This window comes from Pleurodeles waltl, chromosome 6 (assembly GCF_031143425.1).
Source record: "Pleurodeles waltl isolate 20211129_DDA chromosome 6, aPleWal1.hap1.20221129, whole genome shotgun sequence".
Classification (NCBI taxonomy): Eukaryota; Metazoa; Chordata; class Amphibia; order Caudata; family Salamandridae; genus Pleurodeles; species Pleurodeles waltl.
In genome coordinates, this window is record NC_090445.1 from 1,536,138,464 (window position 1) to 1,536,161,286 (window position 22,823).

General features: G+C 46.1%; 1 protein-coding gene across 2 annotated transcripts in view; it reads left to right on the forward strand.

The window, feature by feature from the left end:
• The window catches only part of NOC2L (NOC2 like nucleolar associated transcriptional repressor), a 432,367-nt gene that overhangs the window by 158,118 nt on the left and 251,426 nt on the right, over positions 1-22,823 (forward strand). For both annotated transcript variants that reach the window (XM_069241122.1, XM_069241123.1), the window contains exon 12: positions 20,439-20,550. In XM_069241122.1, coding sequence (XP_069097223.1) covers positions 20,439-20,550 — 112 coding nt within the window. The remainder of the gene's footprint in view (positions 1-20,438; positions 20,551-22,823) is intronic.

The window sequence follows — 22,823 nt, forward strand, 5'->3', positions numbered from 1 at the left end:
GCCCGCCATCTGGTGTTGGGTCGGAGTGTTACAAGTTGTTTTTCTTCGAAGAAGTCTTTCGAGTCACAAGACCGAGGGACTCCTCCTCTTTTGCTTCCATTGCGCATGGGCGTCGACTCCATCTTCGATTGTTTTCTTTCCGCCATCGGGTTCGGACGTGTTCCTTTTCGCTCCGGGTTTCGGAACGGAAAGATAGTTAAAAACTCTGAAAATTACGTCGGTATTGTTGGGATCGGGTTAGATAGAATCGACACCGAATCGTGAAGAGCTCCGGTAGCCCTTCGGGGTAAGTTCGATCCCCCGTCGGGGCCTGGTCGGCCCGACTGCGTGTAACATCGAGGCTGATGGAACGGACCCCGTTCCGATTCTGTCCTAAATGCCACAACAAATACCCATATACAGACCAACATTTGGTCTGTAACCTGTGCCTGTCGCCCGAGCACAAGGAAGAAACTTGTGAGGCCTGTCGTGCGTTTCGATCCCGAAAAACGCTCCGTGACCGGCGAGCCAGAAGATTACAGATGGCGTCCACGCCGACAGGACACCGAGAGTTCGAGGAACAAGGAGAAGAAGAGGAAGCCTTCTCTATCCATGAATCGGACTCGGAGGAATTCGACGTCCACGAAACATTGAGTAAGACGTCGAAGCCAGCACACAAGAAAACAGACAAGGGCCAGGGGACGCCACTGCCAACAGGCCATGGCTCAACCCATAAAATCGGTGACCGCCCATCGGCACCGAAAAAGGCCGAACTAGTGCCGAGATCGTCCGACTCGGGTCGAGTCACAGGCACGCAGCATTCTCGGGACCGAGAAAGTGCTGCCGACAAAGATCGACGCCGAGACAGCGGAGCCGAAGCTGCTCGACGCAGAGACAGCGGCACCGAGGAGGATCGACGCCGAGAAGTTTCGACTCCAAAAAAGAGAAAAGTCGCCTCGGAGCCGAAAACGAGTAAGGACATAGTTTCGGTGCCGAAACGACCGGCAACCGAGCCAACTACCAGCTCCTATTCAGAGGAGCAGTCACTGTCCTCTCAATTGCGCAAACATAGATTCGAGGAAGAGTTACAGTCCACTGAAGTAGACCACACTCAAAAGCGGATCTTCATACAGAGTGGAACATGGAAGATCAGCACCCTTCCCCCTATTAGGAGAAAAAGGAGACTTGAGTTCAAAAACACAGGAACAAGCACCACAAACAAAAGTGGTGAAGAAGGTAACTCCGCCACCCTCTCCTCCACCTGTAACTCACATATCACCGGCACAGACTCCGTCCCACTCACCGGCTCACACCACCATGAGCCAAGATGACCAGGACGCTTGGGACCTATACGACGCCCCAGTGTCAGACAACAGTCCGGAGGCGTATCCTACCAAGCCCTCACCACCAGAGGACAGCACAGCGTATTCACAAGTGGTAGCTAGGGCAGCAGAGTTCCATAACGTGTCGCTACACTCGGAACCTGTCGAGGATGACTTTCTTTTCAACACCCTCTCCTCCACCCATAGCACCTACCAGAGCCTGCCTATGCTCCCAGGAATGCTAAGGCACGCAAAGCAAATCTTCAAAGAGCCTGTCAAGAGTAGGGCTATAACAACAAGGGTGGAAAAAAAATATAAAGCACCGCCCACAGACCCTGCTTTCATCACCTCACAGCTGCCACCAGATTCGGTTGTAGTAGGGGCAGCTCGCAAGAGAGCCAACTCTCACACATCAGGCGATGCACCACCTCCGGATAAAGAAAGCCGCAAGTTCGACGCAGCCGGAAAAAGGGTCGCAGTACAAGCTGCAAACCAGTGGCGCATCGCTAACTCTCAGGCGCTCCTAGCGCGATATGACAGGGCCCATTGGGACGAGATGCAGCACCTCATCGAGCATCTACCCGAAGATTTACAAAAAAGGGCGAAACAGGTGGTTGAGGAGGGACAAAACATCTCCAATAACCAAATACGCTCCTCTATGGATGCAGCGGACACAGCTGCAAGAACAATTAACACAGCAGTAACCATAAGAAGGCACGCGTGGTTACGAACATCTGGCTTTAAACCGGAGATACAGCAAGCGGTGCTCAATATGCCATTCAATGAGCAACAATTGTTCGGACCTGAAGTGGACATGGCAATTGAGAAGCTAAAAAAGGACACTGACACTGACACTGCCAAGGCCATGGGCGCACTCTATTCCCCGCAGGGCAGAGGCACTTTCGGCACCTTCCGCAAAACAACCTTCAGAGGGGGGTTTCGGGGTCAGGCCACACAAGCCAGTACCTCACATTCAACACCATCTACCTACCAGGGACAGTACCAAAGGGGAGGCTTTCGGGGCCAGTACAGAGGAGGACAATTCCCTAGAAACAGGGGAAAATTTCAAAGCCCAAAAACACCTGCAACCAAACAGTGACTCACAGGTCACTCATCCCCTCCACACAACACCAGTGGGGGGAAGAATAAGTCAGTATTACCAATCTTGGGAGGAAATAACAACAGACACTTGGGTCTTAGCAATTATCCAACATGGTTATTGCATAGAATTTCTCCAAATCCCCCCAAATATACCACCAAAAACACAGAATATCTCAAAACAGAATTCAGACCTTCTGGAACTAGAAGTTCAAGCATTACTGCAAAAGAACGCAATAGAACTGGTACCTGGTACACAAATAAACACAGGAGTTTACTCACTGTACTTTCTAATACCAAAAAAGGACAAAACACTGAGACCAATCCTAGATCTCAGAACACTAAACACCTACATCAAATCAGAACACTTTCACATGGTCACGCTACAAGAAGTGTTACCATTGCTAAAGCAACAAGACTACATGACAACCTTAGATCTCAAAGACGCGTATTTCCACATACCGGTACATCCCTCGCACAGGAAATACCTAAGGTTCGTATTCAAAGGAATACATTACCAATTCAAAGTATTGCCGTTCGGTATAACAACCGCACCAAGAGTCTTTACAAAATGCCTAGCAGTAGTAGCTACACACATCAGAAGGCAGCAAATACACGTATTCCCGTATCTAGACGATTGGCTAATCGAGACCAACTCACTGACAAAGTGTTCACACCACACAGATCAGGTCATACAAACCCTCTACAAACTCGGTTTCTCCGTCAACTATGCAAAATCACACATTCTGCCGTGCAAAGTACAGCAATACCTAGGAGCAACAATAGACACAACAAGGGGAATAGCCACTCCAAGTCCACAAAGGATTCAACATTTCCTAAAAGTTATACAAACCATGTATCCAACACCAAAAATACAGGCAAAGATGGTATTACAACTCGTAGGCATGATGTCCTCATGCATAGCCATTGTCCCGAACGCAAGACTGCACATGAGGCCCTTACAACAGTGCCTAGCATCACAATGGTCACAAGCACAGGGTCACCTTCTAGATCTGGTGTTGATAGACCGCCAAACATACATCTCGCTTCTATGGTGGAACAGTATAAATTTATACAAAGGGCGGCCTTTCCAAGACCCAGTGCCACAATACGTGATAACAACAGATGCTTCTATGACAGGGTGGGGAGCACACCATAATCAACACAGCATCCAAGGACAATGGGACGTACATCAAACAAAGCTGCATATAAATCACCTCGAACTGCTAGCAGTTTTCCTAGCGTTAAAAGCATTCCAACCCATCATAACCCACAAGTACATTCTTGTCAAAACAGACAACATGACAACAATGTATTATCTAAACAAACAGGGGGGGACACACTCGACACAGCTGTGCCTCCTGGCACAAAAAATATGGCAATGGGCAATTCACAACCACATTCGCCTAATAGCACAGTTTATTCCAGGGATCCAGAATCAACTTGCAGATAATCTCTCTCGAGATCACCAACAGGTCCACGAATGGGAAATTCACCTCCAAATTCTAAACACTTACTTCAAAATTTGGGGAACACCTCAAATAGACTTATTTGCAACAAAGGAGAATGCAAAATGCCAAAACTTCGCATCCAGATATCCACACAGGCAGTCTTAAGGCAATGCCCTATGGATGAACTGGTCAGGGATATTTGCGTACGCTTTTCCCCCTCTCCTTCCATATCTAGTAAACAAATTGAGTCAAAACAAACTCAAACTCATCCTGATAGCACCAACATGGGCAAGGCAACCTTGGTACACAACACTGCTAGACCTATCAGTAGTACCCCACGTCAAGTTACCCAACAGGCCAAATCTGTTAACACAACACAAACAACAGATCAGGCATCCAAACCCAGCATCGCTGAATCTAGCAATCTGGCTCCTGAAATCCTAGAATTCGGACACTTAAACCTCACCCAAGAATGTATGGAAGTCATAAAGCAAGCTAGAAGACCATCCACTAGACACTGCTATGCAAGCAAATGGAAAAGGTTTGTTTGCTACTGCCATAATAATCAAATTCAACCATTACACGCATCTCCAAAGGATGTAGTGGGTTACTTACTACACTTACAAAAATCGAACCTGGCCTTCTCTTCCATTAAAATACACCTCGCAGCAATATCTGCATACCTGCAGATTACCCATTCAACTTTACTATTTAGGATACCTGTCATTAAAGCGTTTATGAAAGGCCTCAAAAGAATTATACCACCTAGGACACCACCCGTTCCTTCATGGAACCTCAACATCGTCTTAACAAGACTCATGGGTCCACCTTTTGAACCCATGCATTCTTGCGAAATACAATTCCTAACCTGGAAGGTTGCATTTCTCATCGCCATCACATCTCTAAGGAGAGTAAGTGAAATTCAGGCGTTTACAATACAAGAACCTTTTATCCAAATACACAGAATTAAGGTAGTCCTAAGAACCAATCCTAAATTTCTACCAAAGGTTATTTCACCGTTCCACTTAAATCAAACGGTAGAACTACCAGTGTTCTTCCCACAGCCAGACTCGGTAGCTGAAAGGGCACTACATGCATTAGACATCAGAAGAGCACTAATGTACTACATTGACAGAACAAAAGAAATCAGAAAAACAAAACAACTGTTTATTGCATTCCAAAAACCTCATACAGGAAACCCAATATCAAAACAGGGGATAGCCAGATGGATAGTTAAGTGCATCCAAATCTGCTACCTTAAAGCAAAAAGGGAGCTGCCCATTACACCAAGGGCACACTCAACCCGAAAGAAAGGCGCTAGCATGGCCTTCCTAGAGAATATTCCAATGCACGAGATATGTAAGGCAGCCACATGGTCTACGCCTCACACATTTACTAAGCACTACTGTGTAGACGTGCTATCCGCACAACAAGCCACAGTAGGTCAAGCCGTACTAAGAACTTTATTTCAGACTACTTCCACTCCTACAGGCTGAGCCACCGCTTTTGGGGAGATAACTGCTTACTAGTCTATGCACAAAATGTGTATCTGCAGCTACACATGCCATCGAACTGAAAATGTCACTTACCCAGTGTACATCTGTTCGTGGCATTAGTCGCTGCAGATTCACATGTGCCCACCCGCCTCCCCGGGAGCCTGTAGCCGCTTGGAAGTTATCTTCAACTTTGTACATTTGTAAATATATTATTTAAACCTTAATTGGTACATACTTATTCACTCCATTGCATGGGCACTATTACTAACACACACAACTCCTACCTCACCCTCTGCGGGGAAAACAATCGAAGATGGAGTCGACGCCCATGCGCAATGGAAGCAAAAGAGGAGGAGTCCCTCGGTCTCGTGACTCGAAAGACTTCTTCGAAGAAAAACAACTTGTAACACTCCGACCCAACACCAGATGGCGGGCTATGCACAACATGTGAATCTGCAGCGACTAATGCCACGAACAGATGTACACTGGGTAAGTGACATTTTCATTCTCACAAATGCTAGACATTGTGGTGTCTTCTAGGGGCTGTTCTCAGCATTATAGTCTAATGCCAAACATTTATTTCTGATTAAGGTTTTTATTGGGTTTATATGATAATTGTTTGTTTTATTAAGCTATCCTTATTGCAGTTATGGCCATGATTCAGGCCAACTTAACATCTTTATTACACTATTACTCTTTGAACACTCATGATATGTTTGGGTGACCCTTCTAGTTTATTTCTCTCATTACTCCTCTGTGGGTGTCTTGTTTTGGGAATTGTGTTAGCCCACCAGCAAGCAACTCTGATGGTGGGGTGGTGTTCTATTGGAATTAGCAGGGCAGATTTAAATTAGGATGCTAAATGGCAATTTTTTCATTTTTGGCTGCAAAAAGAGGAAGAAGATAAATGAAAGTGCTTTAAATACAGGACCACTGGAATTATGTGGCTGGAAAAGAACAAATTAAGAGGCAGTGCTTAATTTGTGCTTATTGTTTACGGTGCTGAGCACCGGCACCTATTTTTGAGGGCCGGGGCTTATGCTTCTGCCTCTGCCTCAAGCATTTACTGCGAGCAAAAGACTCATATGGGAAAGACCGAGGAAGGGAAAAACGAAAAAGTGTCACAAAGGGAGAAAGCAGAAAGCTGCAAGAGTGAGCTGAAGGGGCAGGGAGTGGCTTTATATGGATTGAAGAGGCCCGAGATGGCTTCAGGATTCCGCTGCTTCAGTATTCTGTGTTCACACACATTTAATTGCAGCAGCCGCATGTTTAAGAGGAGGGCTTTGGGCACTGGCACCGTTTTATTGACAAATTAAGCACTGGGCAGTGGTGACCAATTTATGTGGCAAGAAAAGTACAGTTATGAATTTACAATGCCAATAGCTCTAACTCAAGCAAATGCGAGACCCATTGCATCGCAAATGCTTGTTAATTCCAAATGGCTTGACCTGCTGAAATTGAATAGGGCTTTCAATATTTATTGGATGTGACAAACATCGGAACACCTAAAATACAATGCAAGGTTTGGAATTTATTGGCCACTCAGCGAGAGCTTTGTGCATTGAATCCACTTTACGCCAATAAAGCCATGATAAAAGTAAACCTGATGTATATAAAACCACTCCAATGACTAGCTTTAGCTGGGTCGATGTCCCATGTTTATTGTAATTAGAATGATTTAGTGCGCACTTGTACTGGACAGTGCCAACTGATTTGCCACTTGGCTATGATAATGCTCTTGTCACTTCCATATTTATCTCGCATTGAAGGTTGAAAGGTGTACATCGACCTCAGGCCTTCGAACACCCCTGGTGCCTTCGTTTCAGATAGACACTAATTTCACACATCTCTAGAGAACAGTATCTCCCTAGAAGATGCGTTCAGCTGTGCCCTGAGTATTTTGCCTGATTGTAAACGTTGTTGAGTCGGATTCCAGGGCTCTAGAACCATGTTCACCACTCATTTCTATGTAGTCATTTTCGCGCGAGACAAGAACTCACTTAAGTACAATACAAACAACTGTGCAACGAATGCATTAAACTGCTGCTCTGCTTTAGCGACCAGCAGATGGCACTGTTGGCACATGGTCTCCACCTAATTTCGCAAGTATTCCTTCCACCGTTTCATGCATCTCCTCCCGTGCCTTCCATCCATGCAAAGGAGATCTGTTGACTAAATGGTACAGCTTAGTCCCGCTACAAGCACCAACATTTCAAGGGCTCGAGGAAATGAAAGCCTTGTGAAGGCTTTGCGAATTGGCGACGTGCGGTTCGCGTCTCCAGTGAGTGCGAACCTGGCCACTCGCCCAATATTTCATATTATTGATTTTCTTTGTGGAAAAGCCGATAGAAGTTGTAAGTCATGTTGGTTGAAGTGAGTCCACAGTGATTCCCACCTTCAGAAACCAGAATAAATAGAAACAATGAGATACTTTTCTTGGGCTCATATTCATTGCTGGTTCCGCAGAGCCGCTGATGCTATCGCATTCCATACCAGAAAACCAAGTTACTCCCATTCAGACCTTGACTCTCCAGAGGCACTGAGGTCGAGCGGTCGGGGCTTACTGTAAGAGGTGCTAGGTTAGGAACATGGAATCGAGCATGAGGCAGTAAAGACCTGTTCCTACATTGAGTACATAGGCAGCGTTTAGGCAAGATGACGTCTGGCAGCTGCCATAGATTTCTGTATTGAATCACGTGCATAGAGTTGAGAGAGGGAGACACTTCTCCCAGAGGTCCCTCAGCACAGACCGATCCAGGCCACAATGATTCCGTCTAGCTCTTATCCTACTCAGTCTCCTTATCAACAAATATATTTAGATTACAGTTAAGAAAAGAGTAGACATTACCTCTAAAATGTAATACTGTAAAAAAAAAAAAAAAAACCATTGCACTTTCTGACAGGAAACCAGTTTTCTTTACCACCCTATCATCCTTCTTGAACTTTGCCCATCTCATGAACTTTGTCATTTACATTTCTCTTCCAAATCACTCAGGCCATCCTCTTCATGTTTTTTTTAAATCACAACAACAATTCTTATTCCATGTACTAGAATCCTTTCCCTTCTTTGGTCTCAAGTATTTTGACTAGTTACACGTGTGTATTAGGCTCCTAATTTTCACATCATCACAACTTCTACATGTATATATTTGGTTTAGTTTTTCTTGTCAAACCAACAGTGTTTCCCTCCCTTTCTTTCGAACCTCCCCAATAACGTTCTTTATCACAGACACTAGTTCTCTTATTTACCTATGCTGAGGTCCAACTTGTGGTAGGTGTCCTTCCCTGAAACGCAACAAAGAATTTTCCGAGTGGTGGTATGGGGCATCAAACTGTTCATTTCCATTCTGAGCTTCACTTCTTCTCTCTAATAATTTCCATTAGTGTTAACAAATTGTATGGTTTCCTTTTAGCACTCTGTTCGGTGACTCAATCATCCTGTTGGCTTCAAGATGATTATAAAGCATACTTCGTATTATTCTCAAGCATAAAACTTTTTCCATTTTCTTAGAGAACAGTCATCCCATTATTGGTCAATAATGTCTCGGATGCCCTCTCTCTGCCAAAGATTTCTTGTAGAAAGTTGATAACTTCTTTCTTTTTCACGTATTTAGTTATACATCTCTCAGTCCACCTGGAGTACATACGAATAAGTGAACTTATAGAACTTTGATTGTCTTTCCCATGTATTGGCCCAAAGATGCCTAATAATTTATCCTTCCTCTTTGATTGTCCTTCCCATGTATTGCCCCCAAAGATGCCTAATAATGCATCCTCCCTCGGTGAGTAAGCATTCTTCTCAAAACCATTGGTTACCCTTTGAGTCGTGAATTGTATCACCATTCATTCACTTGGAAAACTCTTTCGCCAATCTCTGTTTGCACATCCAAACCCTGCCATCAGAGTCTGTACCTCAGTCTTTCTTTAGGTTTAGATCGGTCTAAATGACCCTTGCATCAACGTATCATCATGTAATACCTTAACCCCTGTTAAACCCATCATAACACTGCCCAAAGCTCTCTGAAAGAGAGGCAACAGAGATCAAACTAAAAGGTATTCTTGTAGATCTGAATGTATCAAATAGAGTTATAAATGCCATGAGATACGTTGTGTCTTCATCTAATCTGACCTGATGGTAAGTGTTGATAATGTCCTGTCACCCTTGAATACTCATCCACAGCTATGCGTGCGTTCAGTTCTCATAGGTGAATGCAAAGCCTTACATCGCCAGTGGGTTTGTAAAATACTTCAACAGGCCTACCAATCTGTCCTTTCAGTGTCTTCGAGAATGCCTCCGTTTTTAACACTATTAAGTTTTTTCTTCATGGCATCTCCTACTATTATGGGCACACTTTTCACTATTGCAGAAAAGATACCTTTTGCAGCCAGTGTACTCTTGTGTATCAAATCAATCAGCTTCTTGGCTGGGAATGGACATGAAACATTTTTACAGCATTTACTCATATTTTCTCTAATATTTTCCTATGGGATTGCACTTGGGTGAACTGTGAAGTCTTCTGACCGTGGCAGGTTTGGTATTTATTTTTTATTTTTTTATAAACATCTTTATTGATTTTATTGCTGCAACGACGTAACATCATGTCACATCTATGCCACTGATATAACAAAATTGCACTATTCTAAGGCAAAACTTCAACACTTCATTCTCTTAACACATTGCACACTCCATGGAGTTCAACATTTCACTGTCAATGTCCTAATCTAAGAGTCTATTCATTATTAGGCGTCACAAAACCCCTCCATTTCCCCCACACCTTATTATACTTAGCTGCGCACCCCTGTGTCTCATAGACCAGCTTCTCTTGCTGGGCACACCGGTCCAGTCTCCACTGGGCCAGTGCAGGGGCTTTCTCCGTTCTCCAGTTGGCAGCAATATCATGCTTCGCTATCATGAACGCCATCTCCAGGAAGGTGCGGTCAGCCCTATTTCTCCCCACTCCCTCAAGGACACCCTACAGGATTGGCAGTGTGGCCATCTCCACCTACACAGTCAACACACTGGAGAGTTCAGTGGTCACCACCCGCCATGACCCTCTATGTATGGTCAAGCCCACAACATGTAAAAAAATCTGCATTGGGTGATGAGCAGCGGGGGCAGACCGAGTGGGCTTGAAGACCCGCCCTCTGCATTTTGTCAGGGGTAAGGTATGCAGTGTGTAAATAGTATGTTTGTATCAACAAGAGGTGAGAGGCTATGGTTTGGTTCCTCAGGGCCATCAAGGCAACCCGCCTATCCTCCTCTTCTATCTGCCCCAGCCAGTCCTCCCATCTCTCTCTGAGACTCGTGAGCAGCTTGCCCAGACCACCTATCAGAACCTTCGTTTATAGTGGACTAAACTCAGGGACGACCCTGCCAATCTGGATGTGGACTCCCAAGGTGTGTCGAAATTGCAGGTATTTGTGGAATTGAGTATTTGAGAAAAAAATACTGTTATTGGAACTCCTGAAAGGATAACATGTGAGAGCCCCCAGACATCCCCCTGAAGCGAAATGCCTATGGTATCCTGTAGGAAGTTGGCTCTGTATATACTATCTCAAAGTGAGAGAGTGTGCACAGAGTTCAAGGGTTCCCCTTAGAGGTTGATAGTGGCAAAATTAGATAATACTAATGCTGTAATTTTGTGGTAGTGTGGTCGAGCAGTAGGCTTATCAGAGGGTAGTGTTAAGCATTTGTTGTACACGCACAGGCAATAAATGAGGAACACACACTCAAAGACTTAACTCCAGGCCAATAGTTTTTATATAGAAAAATGTATTTTCTTTATTTTAGAACCACAAGATTTGAGGTAAGTACATAAAATGCAACGTAATTCACACAGGTAAGTATAGAACTTTGATTTAAAACAGTAGTACACACAGTTTAGGTTAAAATGGCAATAAGCTATTTTAAAAGTGGACACAGTGCAAAAATCAACAGTTCCTGGGGGAGGTAAGTTTGGTTAGGTTTCTCAGGTAAGTAAAGCACTTACACAGTCACTCTCCTGGGCATAGGCAGCCCACCATTGGTGGTTCAAGTTCAACCCCAAAGCCACTGCACCAGCAACACAGGGCCGATCAGGTGCAGTGGTCAAAGGAGGGCCCAAAACACATAGGCGCCTATGAAGAACAGGGGTGCTCCGGTCTGCATACAGGTAAGTACCTGCGTCCTCAGGGAGCAGACCAGGGGGGTTTTGTAGAGCACTGGGGGACACACACACAAGCCCTCAAAACGCACCCTCAGCGGCACAGGTGCGGCCGGGTGCAGTGTGCAAAGTTGGCGTCAGGTTTTCCATAGAAATCAATGGAGGGACGCTGGGGTCACTAGAGCGATGCAGGCAGGGCGCACAGGAGGGTCACTCCTGCACTGGAGTTCGGTTCCTCTTGGTCCTGGGGGCTGCAGGTGCAGTGCTTGGTCCAGGCATCAGGTTCTTTGTTCCAGGCAGTCGGGGGTGGGGGATCCTCTCTGCAGGCGTCGCTGTGGAGGTGCAAGGGGGGGGGGGGGGGGGGGTTCAGGTTACTCACGAAGTCGCAGTCGCCCGGGAGTCCTCTCTGCAGTGTTGGTTCTCTGGCGCTCTAGCCGGGGGCGTCGGGTGCAGAGGGTGAAGTCTCACACTTCCGACGGGAAAAAAGTTGCTTCAAAGTTGCAAAAATTTTGCTGTAGGTGAACAGTGCCGCTGTTCTCTGGTGTTTCTTGGCCTTTCTGTTCAGGGCAGTCCTCTGAGGCTTCAGAGGTCGCTGGTCCCTGTCGGATGTGTCGCTATGCAAGCTCTTCGAGTCTGGAGACAGGTCGGTTAGGGGCTGGGGCCAAGTCAGTTGTCGTCTCCGTCGTCTCTGCAGGGCTTTCAGGTCAGCAGTCCTTCTTCTTTGTGTAGGTTGCAGGAATCTGATTTCCTGGGTTCTGGGTCGCCACTCAATACCAGATTTAGGGGTGTGTTCGGGTTAGGAGTGCAGTAGCCAATAACTACTGTCCTGGAGGGTGGCTACACCCTCTTTGTGCCTCCTCCCTGAGGGGAGGGGGCACATCCCTAATCCTATTGGGGGGAATCCTCCAATCTCAAGATGGAGGATTTCTAAAGGCAGGGGTCACCTCAGCTCAGGTCACCTTAGGGGCAGTCCTGACTGGTGGGTGAACCCTCCTTCTTTTTCTCATTATCTCCTCCATCATTGCCGCCAAAAGTGGAGGCAGTGGCTGGAGGGGCGGGCATCTCCACTAGCTGGGATGCCCTGGAGTGCTGTAACAAAAGGCATGAGCCTTTGAGGCTCACCGCCAGGTGTTACAGTTCCTGCAGGGGGAGGTGAGAAGCACCTTCACCCAGTACAGGCGTTGTTCCTGGCCACAGTGTTACAAAGGCACTCTCCCCATGTGACCAGAAACTTGTCTGGCTGTGGCAGGATGGCAGAAACTGGTCAGCCTAGCACTAGGAGTCAGACTGGTATTCAGGAGGCATCTCTAAGATGCCCTCTGGGTGCATTTTACAATAAATTCCACACTGGCATCAGTGTGCATTTATTGTGCCGAGAAGTTTGATACCAAACTTCCCAGATTTCAGTGTAGCCATTATGGAACTGTGGAGTTCGTGTTTGATAAACTCTCAGACCATATACTCTTTATGTCTTCCCTGCACTTACAATGACTAAGGTTTTGCTTAGACACTGTAGGGGCATAGTGCTCATGCACATATGCCCTCACCTGTGGTATAGTGCATCCTGCCTTAGGGCTGTAAGGCCTGCTAGAGGGGTGACTTACCTATGCCACAGGCAGTGTGAGGTGGGCATGGCAACCTGAGGGGAGTGCCATGTCGACTTAGTCATTTTCTCCCCACCAGCACACACAGGCTGTGAGGCAGTGTGCAGGTGCTGAGTGAGTTGTCCCCAGGGTGGCATAAGACATGGTGCTGCCCTTAGAGACCTACCCTGGCATCAGGGCCCTTGGTACCAGGGGTACCATTTACAATCGACTTATCTGTGTGCCAGGGCTGTGCCAATTGTGGGAACAAAGGTACAGTTTAGGGAAAGAACACTGGTGGTGGGGCCTGGTTAGCAGGGTCCCAGCACACTTTCAATCATAACTGGCATCAAAGAAAAGGCATAAAGTCAGGGGGTAACCGTGCCAAGGAGGCATTACCTCACAAGAGGTGACTTATCTATGCCACAGGCAGTGAGAGGTAGGCATGGCACCCTGAGGGGAGTGCCATGTCTACTTAGTCATTTTCTCCCCACCAGCACACACAAGCTGTGAGGCAGTGTGCATGTGCTGAGTGAGGGGTCCCCAGGGTGGCTTAATACATGCTGCAGCTCATAGAGACCTTCCCTGGCCACAGGGCCCTTGGTATCAGGTGTACTATTTACAAGGGACTTACCTGTGTGCCAGGGCTGTGCCAATTGTGGGAACAAAGGTACAGTTTAGGGAAAGAGGCCTGGTTAGCAGAATCACAGTACACTTTCAATCATAACTGGCATCAACAAAAGGCAGAAAGTTAGGGGGTAACCATGCCAAGGAAGGCATTTCCTTACATATCCTATTTGTTAAACCCCTCCATTGCAGAGACCTCCTGGAGCCATGTTCCCTGCCACAGGGATGTCTGCTGGGTGACCTTTGCCCACCAGCCCGTTTCACGCTGGGTCGCTTTCCATCCCGCAAACACCATCCTTGTCACTTCAGGAATCTCTCTGGGAAGAGGGGCACCATATAGCAGCTGTCGGAGCTTAGGAAAACGCAAGGTCAGGAGTTCAAGCTGGTACACCTGGTCTGACCATCTGCCTCCCAACCAGTTATTAAGTACCAGTAGTTGTGTGGCTAGATAAAAAAAGTATAAATTGGACATCCCAATATCCACCCTTATAAATGTGGCGTTGACAGATGTGAATGCAGTTTTGGGGCACGAGTTGTACCACAGAAATTGCCTTGCCACTGAGTCCATTTTTCCAAACCATTGTTTGGAGAGCTGATGGGGGACGTTCTGGAGAAGGTAAAGAAGGCGGTGCAGTATCATCATCTTATACAGGGCTATTCTGCCCAGAACATTAAGGGGCGGGGAATGCCATTTCTTAAGGTATTCCCTAATCTTCCGGGTGAACGGCGTGATGTTGAGGGACCACGCCAGCTCAGGCAGGAGGGCACCAGTGATAGATACCGGAAGCTATTGGGCTGAATTGGGATATTGTCTTGCCAGTCACAGCAGTCCCCATGGGGTGCAACGGAACCAACACATGTCGGCCCGAGGCTACTGAGAATAGAACCATGAGTTGTAAACAACGGGGTCCACTACTGGCCGAATAGGCCAAATAGAGGACCACATTATCGGCATATAAGGCGATGCGGTGTTCCCTCCGGTTGGGCCAGGCCCAACCTCTAACCAGCCGATCCTCTCTCATAATTTCCGCCAGTGGTTCAATCGCTGACGGAAAAAGGAGTGGGGATAACGGACACCACAGACGGGTACTACGCCAGATGGGGAAGGGGTTTGAAACTACTTCGTACACCTGCACCCGGACAGACGGATTTGAGTAGGGGAGTTGCACCAGCCTCTGATATTTAGGGCTAATCTCTGTTTTTGTAAGTACCTGAAAAAGGTACGGCCAATTGACCGTGTTGAATGCCTTTTTGAAGTCTATGAGGAGCAGAGCCAATTGTGGGCGCAAAGAATGACGGTAGGCCAAAGCGCATTAAACCATTGGAGGCAGTGTTGGGTGCTTCTGGCGGGCATGAATCTGCATTGATCTGGGTTGATTGTGGAATGACCCACACTCCGCAACCGGGTGGCCAGTTTAGTGGAGAAAATCTTTATTTCAGTGTTGGGGATTGAGATGGGGCAATAGGCAGAGCAGCACACTACGGGTGGTCAGGACTTTGAGATCACTACAATTGCGTCAAGTTCCAAGGGGGAAAATTCCTGCTTGCTGTGCTTTGGCATATAAATTTAACAAATGCAGGGCTAGCTAATCCCTATATTTACTGTAGAATTCCGCCAGGAAACCATTGGGACCCGGCGTATTGCCTGGGGCCTGTGCCGAAATAGCCGCATTAATTTCATCTAGTGCAATGGCTTCATCAAGGTTCTTCTGCTCAGCGGAAGAGATTCAGGGAAGGGACACAGCACAGAAGTGGGGCTTCCCGCTCTGACCGGGGTTGCGACCGCACCCTATGAAGCTTAGCATAATAGGCGGAAAAGGCCCAGGCCATGATTTCCAGGATGATTCTGTTAACTGGGGGTCGGGAGGCTAGCCAGTACAGCAGTTTATCATTTTTGCCCAACCCCCCAATTCATATATCCGGGCGGTCGAGGATCGCCACGTGTGCTTCGCGGATTCAAAAGTAAGATGATGTTTTTTTTATCCCTAATCAACCCCAGGTGCCTGGGGATAATTGCATGGTTGGTAGGAGAGAGCTGCATCTCTAGAGGTAATGCCTGGGCCTTCAGTCCTGCCACCTGCTGGTTCGTAGCTTGTTCCCTCATCCTGAAAAGATGCCTAGCATGTCCTTGAAGGGTGGCCTTGCAAGCAGCCCATACAGAGCTTGGCGACTGCACTGAGCCAACATTATGTGCAGAAGTAGTGTGCGAGTTACTCAGTCAGGGCCTGGACATAGGTGTCTTCCGGAAGGTGCCAAGCATTCAAGGGCTACATGGGGCATTGGGTTCTGTCAGGGCCACCTGTCCGCACAAGAAGCGGCGCTTGTTCAGAGATTCCATGGGGGGGGAGTATCTGTGTGTCCGTGACCGAGAGGACGTCTGGGGCTGGCATAAAAAGGAGATTATTCTTGCGTGGGTATGATGCGCCACTGAGGTGTGTGTGTGTATTGTTGTAGTCTAGGGTGCCAAACCTGCCACACATCACAGAGGCCCAGGCCATCGGCCCAGCCGTGCAGCTACCTGGCTCGGGCATCCCGACCTGCTGATCGGGTACTGGTAGCATCCGTCTCATAGTTCATGACCGCGTTGAAGTTACCCCCCCCCAGAAGTGTTAGGCCCCTGGGGGAGTTTTGATATTTCTTCTTGGAGAGTCTCCAAGAACTGCTCCACTGCTTCGGGGGGAGGGGGCATATACCCGCTCAGGAGATTAACAGCTGGCCTTTCAGGGTCCCAGATACAGCCACATATCTACCCTGTGGGTCTAGTTTAGTCGTAGTGGTCACCATGGGCAGCGAGCGATGCAACAGTATTGCAACTCCCCTAGAGCCCCTGGAAAAGCCTGCATGGTATACTGTGTCGGAGCCACTGCGCAGGAGCATGGGGCATCAAGTGCCCATCAGGTGGGTTTCCTGAAGCAACAATATGGAGGGGTAAAGTGATGGATGGCACTAAAAACCGCAGAGCGTTTGATCTTATCTAATAGTCCATTGATGTTCCAAGAAATTATGGTTGTAGGGTACCCAGAAGTGTGCGAGGGTACAGTGTTCGATTGCATTTAGAACTTCGTGTCTAGAATCCCAGGGGAATGGCTCTGTGGACGGGGAACCCATCTATGAGAGTCATGCTGTGGTATGATCCTTGGGGGGAGGAGAAGGGGAAGGGGGTGGGAACTGTGGGAGAGTGAGTCTCTGCGTTCTTCCTGTGAGGTATGAGGCGATCCATTTGAGGGCATCTCCCTGGATTCAGATTTAAGTGGATGAGTGCTGCCGTTCTTCTCGTCACGGTCCAGGAGGGCCCTGATGTTATTGGTGGCTGCGATCATGGCTGTCTTGGTGCTGTGGTCTTTTATTCCATGGATAAATAAGCATGCAAACAGAGTGGTAAAATTTTGACCACATCCTGCCGATCTTACGAGATCTTCAATAGCTATCATTGGAAGGAAGGGATGAGTTAGACATTGTCTGCCTGACTTGTAAAGCTATTCACTTGACAATTCAGTATCTGGCAACTTCATTAATGTATGTGGTGGCATATGAGGCCGAAGAAGTTAATACTCATTGAAACTTGAGGCACCTGAATTCAGAACATCTTATGCCTTAAAACAGTTTTTGCGGGTACAGTAACAAGATTTTGAAATTGAGGACCCCACCCTTCACCATTGTCCTTTAAAAAAAAGGACCCAAAAACGTACTTACACAGTGTATTTGAGTTAGTCCTCAGTTCTTTATGTACGATTCTCAGTCAACTTGATCCTGTTTGATTGTTGTTTAATTGGCATATTCCTCCTCACCATCTTTCCTTCAAGAACGTAGACATTCCCTCCCTCTCAATTGTTCATCTGAAACCTGTCTATATGAAAGTATATCCTGGTTGTTCTGTAAAGGTTACCAATTCCATCCAGTGCAGCTTCGCTGTGTCATCTATTAATTTATAAATTACTTATTGGATCCCTTGGTTCTTTAGTGGTCAAGCAGTCATAGCATTCCTAAGAAGTTTGTAGTTGATCATGATATAACTCAATAGCAATCACAATCAGTAAAATATAAAGCAAAAGCCTGGGTTTCTTTACTGAACTGCAGCAATAAATGGAGCATTTAGAATAAAATGAACTAAAGGTAACCCAGCATGATCTGTTGCTGTGAAATGATCTGAAACTAATCTTACAGAATATACTAGCCAAGATAGCAACTTCCATCTATAATTTATTTTGGGCTGTTATGCTTTTGGGTTATTTTCTGGAGCATTAATTCCAAAAGTGTCTGTTTTGCAAGGTTACTATCATGTTAAGTACCTGACAGAGACTAAATGAACAGATATGCAGAATTTGAATGTGCCAGCCCAGTAATGCACATCATTCTCTGTTAGGAGTAATAAAGTTATCAGTTTGTGCTGCTGCTGAATCATTTTGGACAAAAGGTATGGTTAATGCTGACCACATTGTGTGGGACAGGTTTTTGTGGTAACTAGACATCTGTAGGGTGGTGCAGTCAATGATGTACACTTTTGGCTGGTGCACTGGGGCCTCTCTTAGCTCAGTGCTGTTGGTGGTAGCCAGATAGACAGAACTGGCTAATAATGCTAACTGGTCAGTTGCATTAGACTCATGTGGATTGTTTGAACCTTTTGGGCGGAGATTACAGCACCAGACAACCTTCACAGGCTTTAAGCTTGGAACTGTTCATGATGATTGAGGTTTCTCTATGCCCAGGGTCCCAGATAAGCTTCCAAGCCGCATATCGCAGAACTACCAATTGCAATAAATACCTTTTGCTAGTTGTTGCTTCCGGTGTTTATAGTCCTTCTGTTGCCATTAAATTATGGAGCAAATTAAGTTTCTTGTTCAGATGTGGTTTGGTCAGTGATACAGGGCCGTCCATGTTCTCTTGAGCCAGAATTTGAGAGAGATCCAAAATGTCTCAGGATACTGTCACAGCCTACCAGGATTATGTCACTGCAGTACGCTCCCCATCACGAATCACAAAGGTGAAAGGGGGCTGTGAATGAGTTATTCTGTGAAAACGTAAGTTTTCCAGGCTGAGGATATACTCCAGAAATGCTTGCCTGCACTTTCCGTGCATTTTCATCTTTCTTCTTGTACTCTGGACCTGTTCCTCTGCTTTCTTTTGTCCCTTACTCCTCGAAGAAAATCAAGTCTTGAAAACATTCCTGGACTGTTTGAGTGGGTGAGCATTCTTAACCTGCTTGTTGGTGCCTCATTCTGGAGTGCTTCTGCTGCTTCACACTGTTCTTTAGGCTGGCTGGTAAGACGAGTTCTTCAACTAGAACTGTCTCAGCCTGTTCCCAGCAGACGTGGAATACAAAACATTAATCTGTCAAAAATCTTGTACATAAAGTTCATGCATGTCCAGGTTACTCTAAAGTACTGTCCTGTATTTATTCAGTTCTTTTAGAATCTTAACAGGTTGATTTCCAAACAGACTTTTTCCTAAAGCTGTCATAGTTGAACTGTAGCTGGATGTTTATCTGACAAACAACACCCTACAATAGGTTTCCACTGGAGGCTCCATGCTGTGAAGTTTACCTGAGCATGTACAAACAAAACTCTTCCTTAAGCATGTCAGAAGGGTCACATACTCGATTGACCCTGCACTGGGAACTACAGTAACTCGATCATGTGAAAAGATGTACAAGCGCAGGGGCAAACTGAGCCTGCCCTCTTATTCACATACAAAAAATAAGAGGGAGTGAAGAATGCAGCAGAGGGTGATCACTTCTGGATAGTAAGGCAAGTTGCTAGATATTCACACATGGGCAAGACAAAAAAAGCTTTATTCTGACTATTATTCCACCTGCTAACCTCATAGGCTCGAATGTGTCAAATAAGATCTGGCATCTTGGTGGTCTCTGAGATGGAGACCACAAGCTGAAAAGACTGCAAAAGAGTACTTTCAGGTGGCCCTTGACCTTGGTGAGAAGATGCAGTGCTTCCTTTTTTTATTATTTATTGCAAGCATGTGCCACAAAATGATAAAAGTATACCACTGCCTATGATTGCATAAAAAAAAATCACAACTACTCGTATTAGAACACAACATGGTGTTTCCTAGTAGGTAGGTATATCAAAAAACACTTCTAGAAATAAGTTTTCATTTTAATGCATATCACAGGAAAATGTACCTCTTACTAGTGCAAAGAAAAAATACTATTAGCTTTGAATTATTGTTCGCTGAAAATGTAATTTAAGGTCACAAGGGTGATTACAAAAATAAAGAATTGAAAGAAAAAAACATTTGAATGTATTGACCCTCCACGCCTTTCACTGAAGTGCACTTCTTTTTATGTGGATGTGTGCAGGTGGTGATGTGAAATGTTGCCTCTCACAGTGCAAGACAGATAGTGAACGAAGAATGCTCACTTATTGAGCCAAGATACATTTGGAGGGTGGAAGTGATATGCCAGTTCAATAGATCAATGGACCTGTGTGTATTTATGTATGTTTTTATGTTTATGATTTTTTTGTATTGTATGAGTTTAGTGAGAAAGCTAAAGCTAAAACTAACTCTAAGCCAGACCTAAAAAGTTGTGTAATGTGGCACCTGCTGCATGAGAGCTTCTGTTGTTCACCATAACAGTGCGGTACAACATTTTCACTAATTCCACAGGTTTTGCTCAGATCCCACCCTCTTGTGAAAGTTGGATGCAGCAGTCTCGATAATCACATTGTCCATAGTAACTTGTTACATGCAGCCTTCTCTCTGACTTTGCTTTCATTTGTTGTAGGTTGGTGCCGTCGGCCCGCTTCTACCCTCTAAGGATGCATTGCATTCGTGCTCTAATGCTGCTGTCAGAGAACACAGGGACCTTTATCCCCTTGCTGCCCTTCATCCTGGAGGTAGGTCACATTTCAACTCTTATGAAATCTGAAATGGAGATTAGGGTAGAGTATGTGGACCAGCATATTTGTGCTTGCAGCCTTGAACATCAGTTTTGATCAATATGGATGTTTGAAGACCTGCAATAAAATCAGGAGTACATGTAATTTATTACTCACAATTGTGCACCTTTTGCTGTGGGAGTATGATTTGTTTTTTTTACTAACAAGTATCAGTGTGTGCAGGCAAGAGTTGAGTGAGAACCTGTAAGAACGTAAGACAAATGTTTGTGCAGTATGCACCCAAATGCTGGACTTCACCTCAATTTCTGTGTGTGTTAAATTGGTTTGTATATTTGTACTAAAATATCTGATTTACACTGTTGAAGAGAGCCTGTGTACTACAATAACTAATGTATGTCCAAAGCCAGTGTATGTGTTACTCCTAATGCTACTGCCCATGTGTTTACCCGCAAGACTTTCAGGTGTCTCATTAGTCAAATTAGTTTGAACCTGTGAAGACAACCAGTTTTTTGCTGCTCTCTAGTTTGTTGTTTTATGATGAGTATCCCAAATGTAGACTTTCACAATTTAACCCGTGTTTCACATTGGGACATGCCTTGAAGCATGTATTGCCACCTTCTTAATTTAAGGTCAGCTACAGTAGAGGTAAGGTCTTTTGTTTGGCTGCAGGGAGTATGTATGGTGTGTGTGTGTACTATGTGCGTGTTGCATGGGTTGATTAAGGTGAGCATGGAAAGCATCTGTAGAGCTTTATTGCTAGGGAACAGGCATCCACTTTATATCCCCTGTATGTGTATGGTACACAGGACCAGAAATACATGATCACTGATTGTAGGAGCATTCCTGGGGTCCTCTTGAGGTAGATCAGGATGGAAATTGTGCCCCTTTGAAGAAAAACACAGTCCAAACCTGCTTTATATTCTTCCCACAGAGTTGTTACTCCCAACAGACTGAGAGGTAGCTTAGTGAGGAAGCCTCTCCCACGTTTGTGCTTTTGTTAGGGGTTGGTCAGACAGGGAAGTCTCAGACAAACCCTTCTTCCTGCTGCACTGGAGGACAAAGCCCGTTGCTTAACCAGTCTGGGTGGTATACTCCTAAATGCAGGAGGCGCCTGAAACCAGTTCCCGTGGAGGACCAGGACAATACACATCGCTGCCTGTAAAACTGATAAATGCTCATTAGAAACTCAGGAAAGGGTTGCCATGGACCAGTGACAGGATCCCCTCAGCAGGGTTAAAGGATTTGCTTGAGCAATGGAGCAAAGATCTCTGATTGATGGTGTCCTTACCAGGGCGAACAAACTGGGTGAGACCCATGCTAGAAATGCTGTAGACTGGGGAAAAGGAGGAACTGCTTGCTGGAGAAATGCAATAATGCATGGGCTGCATCTCCCAGAGGAAAGCCTGCCATGTGCAGTCATTAGGCTAGTTGCTCAGCCAGCAGGCTCCCAACAAAGGGCGTAGAGCCACGATAATCATCCAGCCTTCCCACACTCCCAACTGAAGGGCACCAAACACCTTTTTTCAGAGACAAAATCAAGGCAGAGAGCACCTCCAAGACAGAGTGATAATTCAACACTGAGGGCCCCTTCAGCACCGAAATCTCTGGAATCATAGGCACCCATTCTGGAAACTGGTGAAAGCACTTAATGCCGGACAGAAGTGGGTTTTCATCCCTGCAGAGACTGCCAACATAACCGCCACATGATGACTATCAACCACCCTACCCCCAGGTGTAAAGAAATGGGAGCTCTAACCTTTGAGGAGGAGATCACCTTTACACTGTGATAAGCATAAGGACAAGGCTACAAGCCCTTCACCGCAACCACCCACACTCAGGCAGTCACCACAATCCCTTCCTCAACCTCCACTACTCACTTTCCCCTTCACCACCAGTCTCCTGACGGGTCAGTGCACTTCTTCTCAGACCCAGGCAGCTCCTGTTGGGAGAGAAACCAATATGACCACCCTCTATGGAAATGGGACTGGAACGATCCCTTATATCAATTATAATCTCTATCCTACAGATGATCCTGGTCTGGAACCATACCCAGCTAAGCCATCCCTTCCTGATCCTGCCACTGTGTATCATGCAGCAGCAGCATAAAGTTACTCTGCATGCCGTACAGGAGGAGAATGCCTTTTCAGTCCAGACCCTCTCAAAAACCGAACGCACACTTCAGTACCTCCCCATCACCAATGCACACATCTGCTGTGTACTGGTTTCTGTGGATTCCACCTCCCATAGTGTTAACACTAGCATCTTGCTGC